The sequence below is a fragment of the Vespula pensylvanica genome, chromosome 3 (genome assembly GCF_014466175.1).
Source record: "Vespula pensylvanica isolate Volc-1 chromosome 3, ASM1446617v1, whole genome shotgun sequence".
Lineage (NCBI taxonomy): Eukaryota > Metazoa > Arthropoda > Insecta > Hymenoptera > Vespidae > Vespula > Vespula pensylvanica.
This window is the reverse complement of record NC_057687.1, coordinates 2,446,873-2,462,132: the sequence shown is the minus strand read 5'-3', so window position 1 is coordinate 2,462,132 and position 15,260 is coordinate 2,446,873. Positions and strand designations below refer to the sequence as shown.

The 15,260-nt window shown below is 29.0% G+C and overlaps 2 protein-coding genes across 10 annotated transcripts; one reads left to right on the top strand and one right to left on the bottom strand.

The window, feature by feature from the left end:
* Positions 1–71: 71 nt before the first annotated feature.
* On the top strand, positions 72–2,364 carry LOC122628230 (sarcoplasmic calcium-binding protein 1). Of its 4 annotated transcripts, none has more exons than XM_043810301.1 (5): positions 72–489; positions 1,562–1,672; positions 1,749–1,878; positions 1,955–2,058; positions 2,141–2,364. In XM_043810301.1, the coding sequence occupies exons 1-5, from the start codon at positions 466–468 to the stop codon at positions 2,267–2,269; spliced, it is 498 nt and encodes a 165-aa protein (XP_043666236.1). In that variant the 5' UTR covers positions 72–465; the 3' UTR covers positions 2,270–2,364. The 4 variants fall into 4 exon arrangements, with proteins under 4 accessions (XP_043666236.1, XP_043666238.1, XP_043666235.1 ...); XM_043810303.1 differs by having other exon boundaries at positions 73–517; XM_043810300.1 differs by having other exon boundaries at positions 73–517; positions 1,506–1,672.
* On the bottom strand, positions 2,359–14,551 carry LOC122628228 (NPC intracellular cholesterol transporter 1). 6 transcript variants are annotated; one of them, XM_043810295.1, is made up of 20 exons: positions 14,157–14,551; positions 12,508–12,859; positions 12,092–12,384; positions 11,748–11,940; positions 10,844–10,975; positions 9,956–10,075; positions 9,654–9,871; positions 9,243–9,544; positions 8,921–9,118; positions 8,650–8,848; positions 8,272–8,569; positions 8,040–8,167; positions 7,712–7,969; positions 7,478–7,641; positions 7,298–7,410; positions 6,620–7,209; positions 6,319–6,507; positions 6,147–6,234; positions 5,815–5,906; positions 4,536–4,679 (listed from the first exon to the last, which is right to left on the bottom strand). In XM_043810295.1, exons 1-20 carry the CDS (start codon positions 14,280–14,282, stop codon positions 4,674–4,676), a joined length of 4,059 nt encoding a protein of 1,352 aa, XP_043666230.1. In that variant the 5' UTR covers positions 14,283–14,551; the 3' UTR covers positions 4,536–4,673. The 6 variants fall into 6 exon arrangements, with proteins under 6 accessions (XP_043666226.1, XP_043666231.1, XP_043666230.1 ...); XM_043810293.1 differs by having other exon boundaries at positions 4,543–4,679; positions 5,740–5,906; XM_043810294.1 differs by lacking the exon at positions 4,536–4,679 and adding an exon at positions 5,353–5,441.
* Between the last annotated feature and the right edge of the window lie 709 nt (positions 14,552–15,260).

Sequence of the window (15,260 nt, the reverse complement as noted above, 5' to 3'; positions counted from 1 at the left end):
CCACCACCACCACCACCACCACCACCACCACCACCATCACTAACAACGTTCTTCCCTCGGAAGAAGAGAAATCTAAACTTAGACTCAACAGTCCAGACAGTCGACTCGAGTTCAGTGCAAAGCACCATCCTCTCGAGCGACTTTCTCCGTTTGAGACTTCTGTTTTCCTTCTTTGTTTCCTCTCTTTCTGTCTCCAAAGAGACAAGTGGTCCCGTGAAAGAAAAGAGAGAAACCATTACCGAGAGGATTTATCTTTTGACTATTCTCTTAAATAGAAGCGAAAGAGAGGAAGAGGAAGAGTTAAAACAAAACAAAAAAGGGAAAAAAGAAAAGGAAAGAAAGAGAAAACAGAGAAAGGGAGGGAGAGAGAAAGAAGCGGAAGAAAATAAGAACTTTATAAAAGCGAAGAGAGCGAGTGTGTGCAAGTAGTGCGCACGTATCGCTTTGCGACCGCCGTAAAAGAGGATGGCTTACAGCTGGGACAATCGCGTTAGTTTTATTGTGAGATTTCTGTATGGTTAGTACACGCCGCTGTTGCCCTTTCCGGAGAGCAGGAGCATGCGTGTGAAAAAAAAAAATCAGACTCTTTAGTATCCGTGCTTGTAACCACGTGGATACCACGTTCAGACAGCTCGAATATTCACTTCCTATTTATTTTTGACTGATATATACATATGTACTATATATAACATTCGCGATCTGATAATTTTTTCTTGTTTAACTTATGTTCGACTAACATTGAACTTCGACCGTATGATAAAAAAAAATGTTGGACCTGGTGTGTTTTTGAATTTGCATAAGAATAATAAAATAATATATATATAGATATTATTTCATCAAGCCCGAACTCGTATTTTTATTTTGTTACTAACATCGTTAAAAACCTATAATATCCGGAGGGTGTTGTTGAGATTTTGCGATTGTATTTTAATATGAAAAAAAAAAGAAAAGAAAAGAAATTAAAGTGTACCATAATGTCGTATCAATGTCCGCGTTTCGTTCATACCAGATCTAAATCGATGCTAAACTTTGTTTTATGACATAACCGTGCAATTTGGTCCTCGTTATCTCTGTACATATAACATTCTGCATCTTCTATTTATGAACGACGAACGTCCATAGCGAACGAGAAATTCGATAAAACGAGATATATTACGAATATATTACGAGTAAAACGATATTATCGATATTTCTTTTTTTTTTTATAAAATTATCTACGTGCGTATCACTTTTTGTATTTTTTACACGATCTACAGTTATAAAGATCGAAGCATGCGTTTAGTGACGCTCTACAGTACTTTGCCAAAATGTACAAATTTGAAAAATTGCCAATGAAATAGCAAAAATGTGCTATAAAACGAATTGGCACGATTTGATTGATTTGTTAACTAACTTGGCATATGTACACACACACACACACACAATTTAACTTTATGAAATTCTACATTTAAAAAAATATCTAATTTTATAACATTTATAATAATATAGACAATCATGTCATTTAGATATCGATAATAATGGTATACTTGAAAAACACGATTTTGAATGTATGGCATTAAAGATGACGCTGATCGAAGGAAAGGGAGAATTCAATTATAATAGATATCAAGAAAATCTTCATATAATGCTCTCTCTATGGGAAGAGATTGCAGAATTAGCAGATTTTAATAAGGTAAATAAATAATTAACAAATACTGAACTTAAAAAGTTCGGATCTAATTAATATTCCCTTAATGATTTGCTTTTAGGACGATATAGTGACAATCGAGGAATTCAAGGAAGCCGTACAAAGAAGTTGCGTCGGTAAAGATTATAGAGATTTTCCACAAGCAATGAAAATGTTTATAGATAGTCATTTCAAGATAGTTGATTTAAATGGTACGTTTATGTGTATGTGAGTAGTATCTATTTTTAACTTACTATTTGAACGTTTAAATGATGCTTTTCTTTTTAGACGATGGTGTCATTGCTGCTGATGAATTTCGGTACAATTGTGTTACTAGAATAGCTGTGGATAACGTAAATATTCTCGACGAAGCTTATCAAAATCTTCTCAACGTAAGTCTCAACTTTATTTTCTTATGTTTTTTTTTTTTTAAATAACAATAATAGGCATTACTTAAAAATCATGTGTCGATAGGACGATGATAGAAGACGCGGCGGTTTAACTTTATCACGATATCAAGAGTTATATGCACAATTCTTGGGCAATCCCGATGACAACTGTCCAGCGGTGCATCTATTTGGTCCTTTACACGAATTGTGTTAACAAATTATTGAAAAATTATACCTTCTTGTACGTGTACAAAAGACAACGTATTTAATTGAAATATGGGAAAAAATAATTATAACACATGATACAAACAGGAGAGAATTTATTCTTAATATGTGTTAACAACACAATTCTCTCTCCGTTAACTTTGGTACCCTCAACACGCTGTTCATTACGACGGATTAATTTGATGCCTATCCACTTTATTTCACGTACTGCAGATTGATCTCAAAACCATCAATGATATGCGAACTCTTAGAAGGGATATACATCGTTAAGCGTATCCAAATGTATTATTTCTCATACGTTATCAGCCGACAAACATTTATATTGGATTTGCATAATATCATTCATACATCGAATGTATATTTTACATCGAATATTGAATTTACGCACCTAGCAAGAGAGTCAACAAGATTTACAAATTTCAAAGACAGATAATAATATCCCGTCCTCTTTTAGAGCGTTCTCATCTGCATGTTGTATATCCTAGTAATATTTTTAAACATATCGACTAACAATTTTACCTATTGAGTTTGTAACAAGTCTATTTACTGTTTGTAATCAGTATAAAAGTTATATTTCGTATAAAATTTATATACTTAACTTCGTGACAAAAGTTACAAATTCTGAAGGAAAAAGCATCACAAACACCGTGTAATATATTCGTGTAAGATTAACTATTCACACGTCAATTTTTCATTTACAACCAAACAATACTGCAATAAGTCATACTACATATCGCAAAAAAGCAATATTTATAAAGTGAGTAATTAAATTTACTTACTAAAAAACGTACACGTTAATACCAACAATCACATTACTGAAATGGTACATATTACATATTATCGATGAAAGCTATTATAAAAATTTTAAGTAGATCGGATATACGGTTTACAGTAAATAAGTAACATCGACTGTAAAAAAAAATATAATAACATAATTATACCAAGTCGTATACGTTATAGATGCGCAGTCATGATATATCTCTTTTTGACCATTTCTCCAATTATGTATTATAATTCTGTTGCCTAAATTTTCTAAAAACTACTTAATCGTTTATTTACTATTAGAATAATAACTTTATTTACTCTTAACATTATATCCGATGCAAAATACTCTTGCAAATTAAACATATTATTATTCGTATAATCAATAATGCTTTCGTTTGCAAAAGAATCAAGTGTGAGACAGATTTCCATATGCTGATACGGATACAATAAATTTATTAATACAACTGAATAAAAATATATACGTCGATAATTTCATGCTCCTTTAAAAGAACCACGTTTTCATAATTTTATTTATTTAAAAACTGCTTCATAATTTATATTAATCTTCGAATAATTTCAATTACGGACGGCAACATTCATTTGGACAAAATGATGCGGACATTATTAATGTTCCACATCATTTAAATATAACATAATAATTCAGGCATTAACATAATATGTATTAATATGACTTGCATATATTTGAAAATATAATTATATATTATCAATAACCATCTAATTATATGTTATCAAAATCTAATTTATTACAAATTTAGGCATATTCCGAATGATATAAATTATATCAGTATCAGGATATATGATCTGCCTCATAATTTATAAGAAATGCAAATGCTACCATGCTTTAAATAAACAATAATAATAAAATTAATACAAATGCATGTAAATCATGTATGCCCGACAATAAAGGGACTAGATTCCATTAAAAATGGAATCTTTAAAAAGAGGTCATTTGCTAACTGAATTATGTCAGTATTGACTAATGAATTTATCCTAATAGGAAATTTACTTATAAGTTTAATAAAATAAAGAAATTATAAAATCTTGCAGAAAATAAATAATTTAAAGACAAAAGAAATCTAAATACGTAAATTTGAATTTCTTTCTCTTTTTAGAAATACGAAATGCTAATATAATAAATTGCAATAAATCATCAATTTCGATGCTACAAATAATCACTATTGACGTTCTTTGCTTGTATTCGCCGCATTTATAAAACTTAGCTTTCACGGAAAAGATAATATATATAAAAAAATTAGTATGTAAATCTAATTTAAAGACGATACTTACACAAATATCTCACTACCTGTTTAAGAAAAAATAACTCATTTGCTAACAAGAAAACAAACATCCTTGTTGCTTTTCTTTTGTTTCAGTTTCTAGACATATAAAAATTGCATTAATTTGATTGACAATGATGATTTAACGCTAAAACGCCACTTGATGATTTATCGCATCGATGTCATTCACACTGGAGTAGGAAGTGCTTGGTTGTTGATAGATATCGTCTTGGAGAAGAGGAGAGTTGACGTTGTGACACCTCTGATTCCTAGAATTATGTTTAGACCTGTTGGAGCAGTGGTGGATTGTCCTGGCCCCTCGGCGTGACATCACGCCTAAAATTATATAATTAATAATATTATCAATGAACAACAAAAAACAAGTGTAAATTATACTCTAATACACATAGATGTATTTCTTAAAAGAGAAAAAAAAAACCAATAGTAACAACACAAAAATAAAATGTTATAACTTCGAATGTCAAATTACCAAACCTATTCATAATAAAAATATTTTGGTAATTTCATTCATATGTTTTCTATTTTGCTAACAAATCACAAGAGCTTAATGAAACTGATCAATTAAATGTAAACTGTAAACATATTTAACATGTAACATTAATATTGATAAAAACATAATTCGAATATACCAATAATTGACACACATTTCTTCCCACACTCATTACTGTGAAAACAACTTGAAGTTAATAAATAAGAACAATATAATTCTATAAAACATTTGATCTTGCATATATAACAGCAAATACAAAATATTACAATATTTTTAAATTTAATTGCAAAGAATATTTTGAATGTCTACTTTTCCACATATATACAGATGATTACAATTGCAATCGTTTAATTTAATTAAAGTTGTAATAATTTCCTGAATAAAAAAAATAGAGAATTGTTTTATTTGTTATAATAATGAAAAGGCAATGTATAATTTATGAATATGGTGATATGGATAAAATTCTGAATTAAAAATGTGATAGTAAATAGTACATATGATTAAAAAATCATATATTCTTGCAAAGAATACAATTCTCGATTTCATTTCTATTTCTATTCCGAATAAAAGCTCGTTGCCTAATATACCTAGAAAATAAAAATTAAAAGTAAATACAAAAAAGCTAAAAAGGAAAATAAAGAAATTCTTTAATTAAAAATAATAATAAAAAAAAAATGTAGTGTTAAGTGTTAGCATGAAAGATAGAGGAGAAAGAAGTTTGAAAATGTTATAGACAACCACAAATACCTTTAGATACAAGCAAATATAGTACAAACCAATAAAGTTTTCGTGATCACAATAATTTATCTTTTTACTTTTATTTGGAAATAATACTTTTATATTTGAATAATAGTTTTCTAGATAGATATTTAATCTCCTGCATACCTATCTTTCATATTCAAGCACTCTGAAAGTAGGTGTAGTTGTGGTGGGTGTGGGAGGAGAATTGAGTTTGCTTACGCAATGATTTAAAGAGGTCTCTTGCACACTGTCCAAATTTCCCTGTATTGCTCTCTTGTGATTGGCCAGCTTCTCTTTATTCATGGGTGAGCCTAAAATGACCAGGAGCTATGATACTAGCTCACTTCATTTTATATGTTATATAATGTACATTTAACATACATTTACATAGTTAAAAAATAAATTATGCAATGAAAACAATACTTGTTTTTTTTTGTTTACGAATATCAAGTTAAGCAGAGCCATTAATTGTACAATTAATATCCTTATTTATATTATAAAAATCTAATTTTCTTATGTTATCATTATTCTTAATATTATAATTGTCTTACCAATATAACTAAGTAACACTGGTAAGAATATTAAACCATGTGCAGCGCCAAACAAGACAATTCCCAAGTACATTCTAAAGTAAAATACCTGTAAATATATTTTTTTTTTTTTGATTATAAATAATGATCTCGTATTTAATTTATATACCCAATAGTATACTAAATAAATTACCTGGAATATTTGACTTTTAGCAAAACCAAGTACTATGATACCACCAAATTTGGTAAGTGTTATACCGCTAAATATGGAACTTCCCATATTTGTTAAAGCGTCGGCCACTCTATCGATTCGAGTTGTTTTAACAGATACGGAAAATGAATGCACTAAATGACTACAAAATTCTACAGCTATTCCTACAGCCTGGAAAATGATAAACATTTTAATCGTTATTAAATACATTTATACATATCCTATATATATAATTATATAATAATAATTTTATTTAACCTTAATATTTGTAAAATACACGTACCATTACAAGATTTACTAGTGATACAGCATTTAATGTAATATGCCACCAATACATTAATCCTCCAATATTGACCACAATCATTGTGATTGTTATCAAAACGACCAATGAAGAGAAGATATCTAAGCCCATCAGTAAGAATGTCACAACAAAAATGGCAAGTAAAGAAATGCCAAGACTTTTCAGTGTATCAGGCCACATAGTTAAATACTGTTCATAAAATACGTAAAAGATACTGTAGGGAAAAACTTCTACACTTTTATTTTCTCCCAGATGTGTAAGATGTTCATTAATCATATCTGTTATATTTGCTGAAATTAGTCGTGCTGCTCTCATTGATTCATAATAATCTGCAGATGACTTCAAAATTGTGTGATAGGCCATAAAATAGGATGCTCCTACTGTAGATAAACCAGAATTTGGGTCATTAACATAATTTACAGCATGCCCGTAGGCAGCATGGCCACCCTTAGCACACGTATCATCTGGATTATCTTCTAAGAAGAACGATATATATTTTTGGAAATCCATTGGTACTGGTCTACCATATGCATTTTCGCTTATATTGCATGTAGAACAATGACTGGACATATCTATAAATTTTTATATTAATAATAAGTGACATTCTATTTGAAAATTATAAATGGAGTAATATAAATACATATAAAACTATCTCTTTACCTGTATGCGGACAAAAAGAATTATTTGCATTGAAATATTTGCAGCAACCAGTTAGCTGAGACCAATCAATATAATCATCTAGCCAAGATGAAGCAGGTTTTGCTATGTATGTGCTGTAGAAATAAATAAAATTTAATTTATTTATCTTTTCTTATTGAGATTCAGAGTATAATTTGTTACCTGTTTGATTGTTTGGATGCAGTAAATATCTGGGTAGATATTGAATCACTGTTACAATATTGACCACCACAAACTAAATTTTGCTGGCGTGTATCTGAATAGTTCAAACCATCTTTAACAACAAAATACATTGGTGGTCCGATTGACAAATAATGATTCAGAAACTGTAGAAAAATCAAAAATTAATTATAATCATTTCACTTCGTAATTAAATAATTTTAATATTTGACTTACTTTAAAGTATTTCAGTACATAACTATCCTCAGGCATAGAAAGTTGTTGATCTAGGCCAATTTCAATATGTGGTACAACTGCAATGCTGGTACAAAGCCAACCAAAGAAAACCACTATTACAGATGTACGAACCCATTTTTTTAATAATAAAGGAACATATGCCACTTTAAAGATTTTATATAAAATTCCATCTACCACTTCTTCGCCCGTATCTTTCTTTGAACCATGGATGAAACAACATACATCAAGTCTATTGTTCTAAAACGATATAAATATTAATGTAACAATACCCTTAATAAGCATTTCTAGGATATAATATAATACATACCATTTGTCTAAGTGTATCCAAAGCTAATAAACTGACAAAACATGTGACTTGCAAAATAAAGTCCACCAGCAATGCCATACCAGCATAAAGAGCAAAAGCTTTCACAGCAGGCATATCAGATAATCCACCTATAAAGTAAAATAATATGCCATATACACATACATTGATATGATATGATTGAAACTTTGTATATTTTTATGTTATAAATAAAATATATATAGCTAATGCATACCTAGAAAAAAACAACAACTTTCTGATACACTTGTAAGTAACATACTAGGCCCAATTTGACCAAGTATACGACCTATGTGTTCCGGAACTGTTTCATTTGGTCTTCGACTTTCTCTTTGATGTGTTTGTACCATAATAAAAATATTATCAACTCCAACGGCAAGTACAAGGAACGGAATTACTTCGATTATAATAAGTGTTGCTGGAATCCCTACAAATCCAAATAAACCAACAGAACAAATAACGGATGCTAAAACTATTAAGACGCCTCCGAGACCAAGAGTAATTTTCGAATCGATCTGAAATAAATCAATGTTTGAAATAACATTGCATTTTATTAAAAATGTTGCAGATCATATACACTAAACATAATACTTACTAAAAGCCGACTACAAGTTCTGATTTGACCAAGAGAGATTGCAATATATGCAAACATAATAATATAAGAGACAAGAATAGTCAGTATATCTGATTGGGATTCACGATTTAGTTCATCTTCAATCGATCTTTCAGAGGTATATGCTATGTCCATATAAGATGGTATCTTCGCTGACACATTTTTCATAAGATCGATGAAGCTATAGTAAACCATTTTAAATATTTATTTATTACTCGTGATAATTTCATAATAAAGTATTTAATAATATCACCTTTTCTCCCATTCTAAAGCTGGCAGTAATTTTGTTTTGTTATGATAGTTGTTTACAAGAATAGTAAGAATAACAGCTGTAGCTTTTTCATACGATGCATTATACAAGTCTTGTCCTGGTGAAAGGAAGCCACCTACAGCGATAGCAGGATCAACTGGTCCGCCATATGGCGCAAGACAATCAGGATTGTATGCATTTCTGAAATGAAAATACATTATCAGAAATTTTTTAAATATTTTTAAAATAATTTCTTTTTAAACATATTTATTTAAAGCAGATTTATATATATATATATATATATATATATATATATATAACTTACTGTGAGCACATCACAAAATGATCTAAGTAATTTACGGTATAATTATCTTCAAGAGTTGATGTATCAAATTTTTCTAAATCATTTTGCCAATAACCCCAAACACTTTGAATAGCACATTCTTCTACTGTTGGTTGATCAGTAAAAGCATTTCTTAAAGGTGTAAAACATATATCACTTAAAGTGTAATTATTAGGAGTCAAAACTTTTTTAATTTTTTCTTGCAGTTCATAAACATATTTAAGAACAGTTTTATTAAATATGGGTCCAAATGTTATAGGACCATTAGATGTATTATGTACGATCTGAAAAATTGTAAGTATTAAAGTTCAGTATTATATTAATCTAGTTATTTAACAATATTAAGTAGATAGATGAAATAAATATTATTCTAATATTGCAATATTTACTCACATTATGTAAACCCAAAGTACTTATAATAATTTGTTCAGTTCTATAAAATGGTTCAAAATGTTCATCAAAATATTCTCTCTCAATACGTGAGCGCGAATATGGTGATGCCCATAATTCTACTGGATCCGTAGTAACATTCATATACTTTATTCCATGTCCCAAACCAACAATAAAAAGAAATCCAAGAAAAAGAATTAACCATGGACGTGATGCACAAACTAAAATAAAGAAGTATTTGTATCAACATAAAGGCCAATAATCATGTAGTCGTAAGTCACGTTTATTTTACCACTTTTATTTACCTGTTCCCCACCAACAGAAAAATTCTTGTAATAATTTATCAGTGCCTGCACCTAATCTTTCAATAAAAGTAGATTGTGTATCTTCAAAGCCAGTAGGTAATTCATCAGCCGATATGACACCTGTAAAAAAAAACTCTAATGATTCCCGATCATATAAATCTGTGAAAAACAACAAATTTTGTATGCACATAAAATAATAATTAAACATTAAGCATAAACAAAAGCAATATTATATCATATTTAGAACGTATCTCTAGTGTTAGCACTTATTTAACTGTAACAATATTCAAATGATAGTATACAAAACAATAATCTTAGAATATCATAAACATGTTGCAAATGTGAATTATTAAATGTATAAAATTATAAAAAAAAGAAATAATAAATAACGTAGATTTAATTATAGCAAGTAATATATATATATATATATATATATATACATATATATAAATTAAAACAATATCATGATATTTGTATATAACAGTAATAACATATTTTCTACAATTGCAATAATAAATAGTAAAAATTATATAAAAGTGATAACTTAAAAAAAACCATACTACGACAATAAAAGAACAGAAAATTAGAACATTTTAATGTAAATGCTTGTTTAAGCAATATTATTAACGTAGTAAATGTAATTACAATTAAAATAAATCATCTTGTTTGAACATAACTTTTTCTTTTGATACCTATCTTATTTGCTTAATAGATATATATTATTTATATTAGTTATTTATGGTTAATGAAAAAAAAAGTAACAAAAGAAATCACACACACAAAGCATAAAGCATGAAAAACAAAACTAACAAAGCAAAAATGAATAAACACAAAGAAGAAATACAAGAAGCATATTATCCAGAAAGATTTAGAATTGAGGAAACCTACTGGAACGTTTAGATTGTAGTGGACTGTCTTCCTGATCAGCTGCAAGGGCAATACGAGCACCATCTCCTGGGTGGTGTAAACCAGCTGCCAGGCGCCTACCAACCTGTCTTCCTACTTCCTCCCCTCGTGCAACTATATATACGCACACACCATACATACACAACTAATCAGAAAGTATTTTATTCCAAAAGTACTTTCATATATTTTGTATGTAATGTAACAAATATTAGTACATTCACACCTATTATATGAAATATATTGTTATTTCTATACAAATTCAAGAGATATATCACATACCATTTCACACTCAATATTATTTAAAACAATAAATCTTAGTATTATTCAAATTAAGTACACCACAATACCTAATATTTTCATATAAAAAAAAAAACTGATAATAATCATATTACCTTTGAATAATCTTGAAATAAAAAATTAAACCTATATATGTATTATTTAAAATTTTATATATAATTTTATGTGAAAAATTGAAAGTAATGATAGATTAAACCACAACCAAAATATAAAGAGTTAGATTATAAAACAACAATAAACATTCAATAACCAGAAAAAAATACTAAATATTCAAAGAACCAAGAATCAATAGTATTAATTTACAAGTTTTCTTCATGAGGAATAAAAACTTGTTTATTAGATTCCTATGTGTCAGTAAAATTTAGTAATAATAATACAAGTTAAATTAAATTAGTCACTATAGAATCAAACAAATGAATGTGTAAGTGTATATAAAAAAAAACAAGCAAAATATATGTCATAAAAAGTATAGCATAAATAAAGTAAAAAATGCATAGCACTTTATGATCACACTATGTGTATTAAGATAAAAATTTGCAATGTTCTTTTTAAATATTTGTTGTAATATTAAATTACTATTGCTTCTTACCAATTTTTTGTCGATTGCTGAAACAGACTTCCAATAAAATAAAAATAGCTGATCCACAAATGAATATAATTATCATTACAACTTCATATCCATCATAACCAAAAAGACTGAATGGCTGTGGAGGTAAAGGTATTGATTGTGGAACTGGACAGCTATCTTCACAATCCACACAACTACATGCTGGAGTATGCTCCTTATAAATAAACAAACAAAATAGAATAATATTTGGAGATAATTTAATTACTAAATTTAATATAATATATACTTTATAATATACGTTAGTGTTATATAAGATCATCAAAATGTGAAAAATATAAAATGTAAAATCATCGATATTTACTTACATTCAATGATTTGTTACATGGAGTAATTTCTGGATTCATTGGTTTAAATGGGCCAATAGGATTATTTGTATTAATATATGTAATTTGAAAGGGAACAAAACTATTTGTCGAAGCATCACCCATGTAGTGAAACCATTTTGCTGGAGAACATCGGCTTGAGCCCCATTCTCCACACATAATATCTAAAGCAAGTTGACCTGTGCTTGGAACTGATACTTTATTACAAGATTTATAAGTTCCATCTAGATACTTGTTAGATATATATACATCTATTTGGTTTACATATTCAATACCTGGAAATCAATAAAAATAACAGATGTCACAAATATAGTCAAACTGAATTTTTTACAATTGTAAAAATGATATTACATTTCCATCATGGGATAATAATATAAGCAAACAAAAAATATAATTACCTTTATCTTTTAATATTTCTGTAACATTTATAAAACTGCTTTGATTAGGGCTACAGGTAAATTCACAAAAATGTTTGGATAAGTTATCTAAACAGCTAGGACAGCGTTTCAAAAAGTTTGCTGCAAGTTTTATATTCTTTTTTAATGTTTGTAATTGCTTTATGTCACAACAAGTATTTGTTTCCTTGTTTATATCAGTTATTAAATGTGGACACTGCTCAGCAAGCAGTTTTTGTCCTTCCTTATCTAACGGCTTAGCAGGACCAGTATAATGGCAGTTTTTGATATGTGTATAACTGTCTTTATAACATTCCCCATACCAGATACAATGGTCAGTATCTGTACTGTTTACCTGTTTATAAGTAAGAAGGTATCAATAATTGTTAAGATGTATTCTTATTGAATATAACATATTATATATAACATTAGTTCTTATTTCTATAAAAAAGTTAACAAAGGAATTTTATGAATAACATTTTTTAATTATGTACTAATAGTTAATGGTTTAGATTAAACCTGTTAAAGATTTCGAGGAAGAGTATCATACTAACGCTTTTTAGTTTTGCTCATGTTTTGCATTTCTAAGCAGTGAGCACTCTTGGTGTCAAAGCTCTTACTCAATAATCAATAATCAATAATCAATAATCAATAATCAATAATCAACACTTGGATAGAACTTTTGTTACGATATTATATTCCATATAATTTTATATAACAAATTTTATGTATAGAAAGAAAAAGATGTTATTATTAATCGTAACTTTTTAAAAATAAATATTCAATAAATCTATGAAAATAGAGAATTTTTTACAAAAAGACATTTGGAATTTGAGCATTTCTTAACTACGAATAAATACCGAGTTCCGCGAATAAAGTATTGAGTCAACTAGATAATGCACATTCCTTAGTTATTAGTTATTAGTGTCACTTTTACTGGAATGGAATTTATAATCACATGTTATTAAGCTATTAGTCATTAAGACGATAACATTAAAGCGATATAACTTCGCAGATATTCATATTATATTTTTGTATGAAGGATCGAAAATATATTAATGTAAAAGGAAAATATATGTTATAGCCGTCTAGCCGTAAACATCTCTATCCGGAAAACATCACGTCAACGGCTATTCTGGACGAATGAAAATCTGCGCATCACGCAAAGCAAATCTTATTTTATTTTATTATTCTATGTGGAAACAATTATTTTCGCATAACAAGTGCATATATACATTTTATGTCTAAATATAAAAAAAGAAGTATGCATAAATTATTTTTTTATAAAATGACGTGATTACATGTTGTAATAGAGCAATGAGTTGCATTTATCTTATCATACTTAATAAGCATATTAAGCTTTGACCTCAATAGAAGTCCCGATGCCTCGGAACATTGTTCTTTAAGGGAACAAGAAAACATGGCATAATTAAATCCAATAACCCCTGCTAACGATCGAAAGTCGTCAATAGGCTTTCTCGACATCGGCTGAGGTGACGTCACGCACAACGCATACTATCCGAAAAGGACTGTGATTGGGTGTGGTATATATACATTCGTACGCACACATAAGACGGTTGTTATCATATACACAAGCTTCACAATACTTCGGCCTTAAACGCGACATGAAAATAATATTTCGTTGTACTTACAACGCACGCGAACCAGGACAAGGATATCAGAATAAAAAAGGTAGATCCAAGTGACATCGATGACGACGGCCTGCCTGTCAAACGATGACCTCGAAGTTGTGCACAAGAAGTCCGATTCGTCATCATAGCTCTATCAAATTTTGTTATTGACCAAGAAAAAATCTACGCTTCACGTTCGAACGATGTAACGAACGCGGCGTTTTTCACCTTTTTTTTATATCGACACTAGAATCTCACGAGTCATATGCGTTCCGATTAGTTTAGAACCTATTACAATCTGCACGATCTTTCTCGTCGACGGCAACGATCACTTCTCGAAAGTCTCTCGATACTATTCGATACACCGCTTGTCACACGTCGAGATTGAACTGAAATACGCCATTCGTTGCGTTTCTCTGATACACGAAGTCTGATTCAGTCGACTTCGGTTGTCTTCGGAAAGCTTCGGTTGATACTTATCAGCCATTGGTTAATATGTGCATAATAAAAGCGCGATTTTTTTGTACATTTGAAAGTCAAATTACATTCGATCAGGGTATAGAATTATTTGTCTTTACATTTATACAGTTTCTTGATCGAAATAATCATTAGGCTCTTTGGTATTTTTAAAATTTCATATAAAATTTGACGTATTTTATATCGTAAACGCGTATGTAGAAATTCTTAATTTGTAAAGGATGTAAAATTCCATGCTATATTATTAAATCTAATGTACATTTGCTTTATAATTTTTATGATAGGTCAATGATTATTAATTATATGACTATATGCTGTCCAATGTACTGTGGATTATATAACCTAATAACAGATTATTTCCTAAGCACAGAAATTTCCATATTTCATAAAAAGAAAACATAAATATCTTTTTTCTATCCAAAAGAAGAGTGTAATGATTTTATCAAACAATTATTTTGAAACGACTCACTTTTTATAAATTCTGTTAAATTTCCGATAGTTCATATAATAGTTGATAATTACTGAATTATCCAGGGTTAAAATATAAAGTTATGCAGCAGTTACTTTCAGAATAATCTTTAATCCAAAAGACCATTTAAACAACAACTAAAAAAAGATAGATAAAAGAACGAATTTTTTTTCCATTTT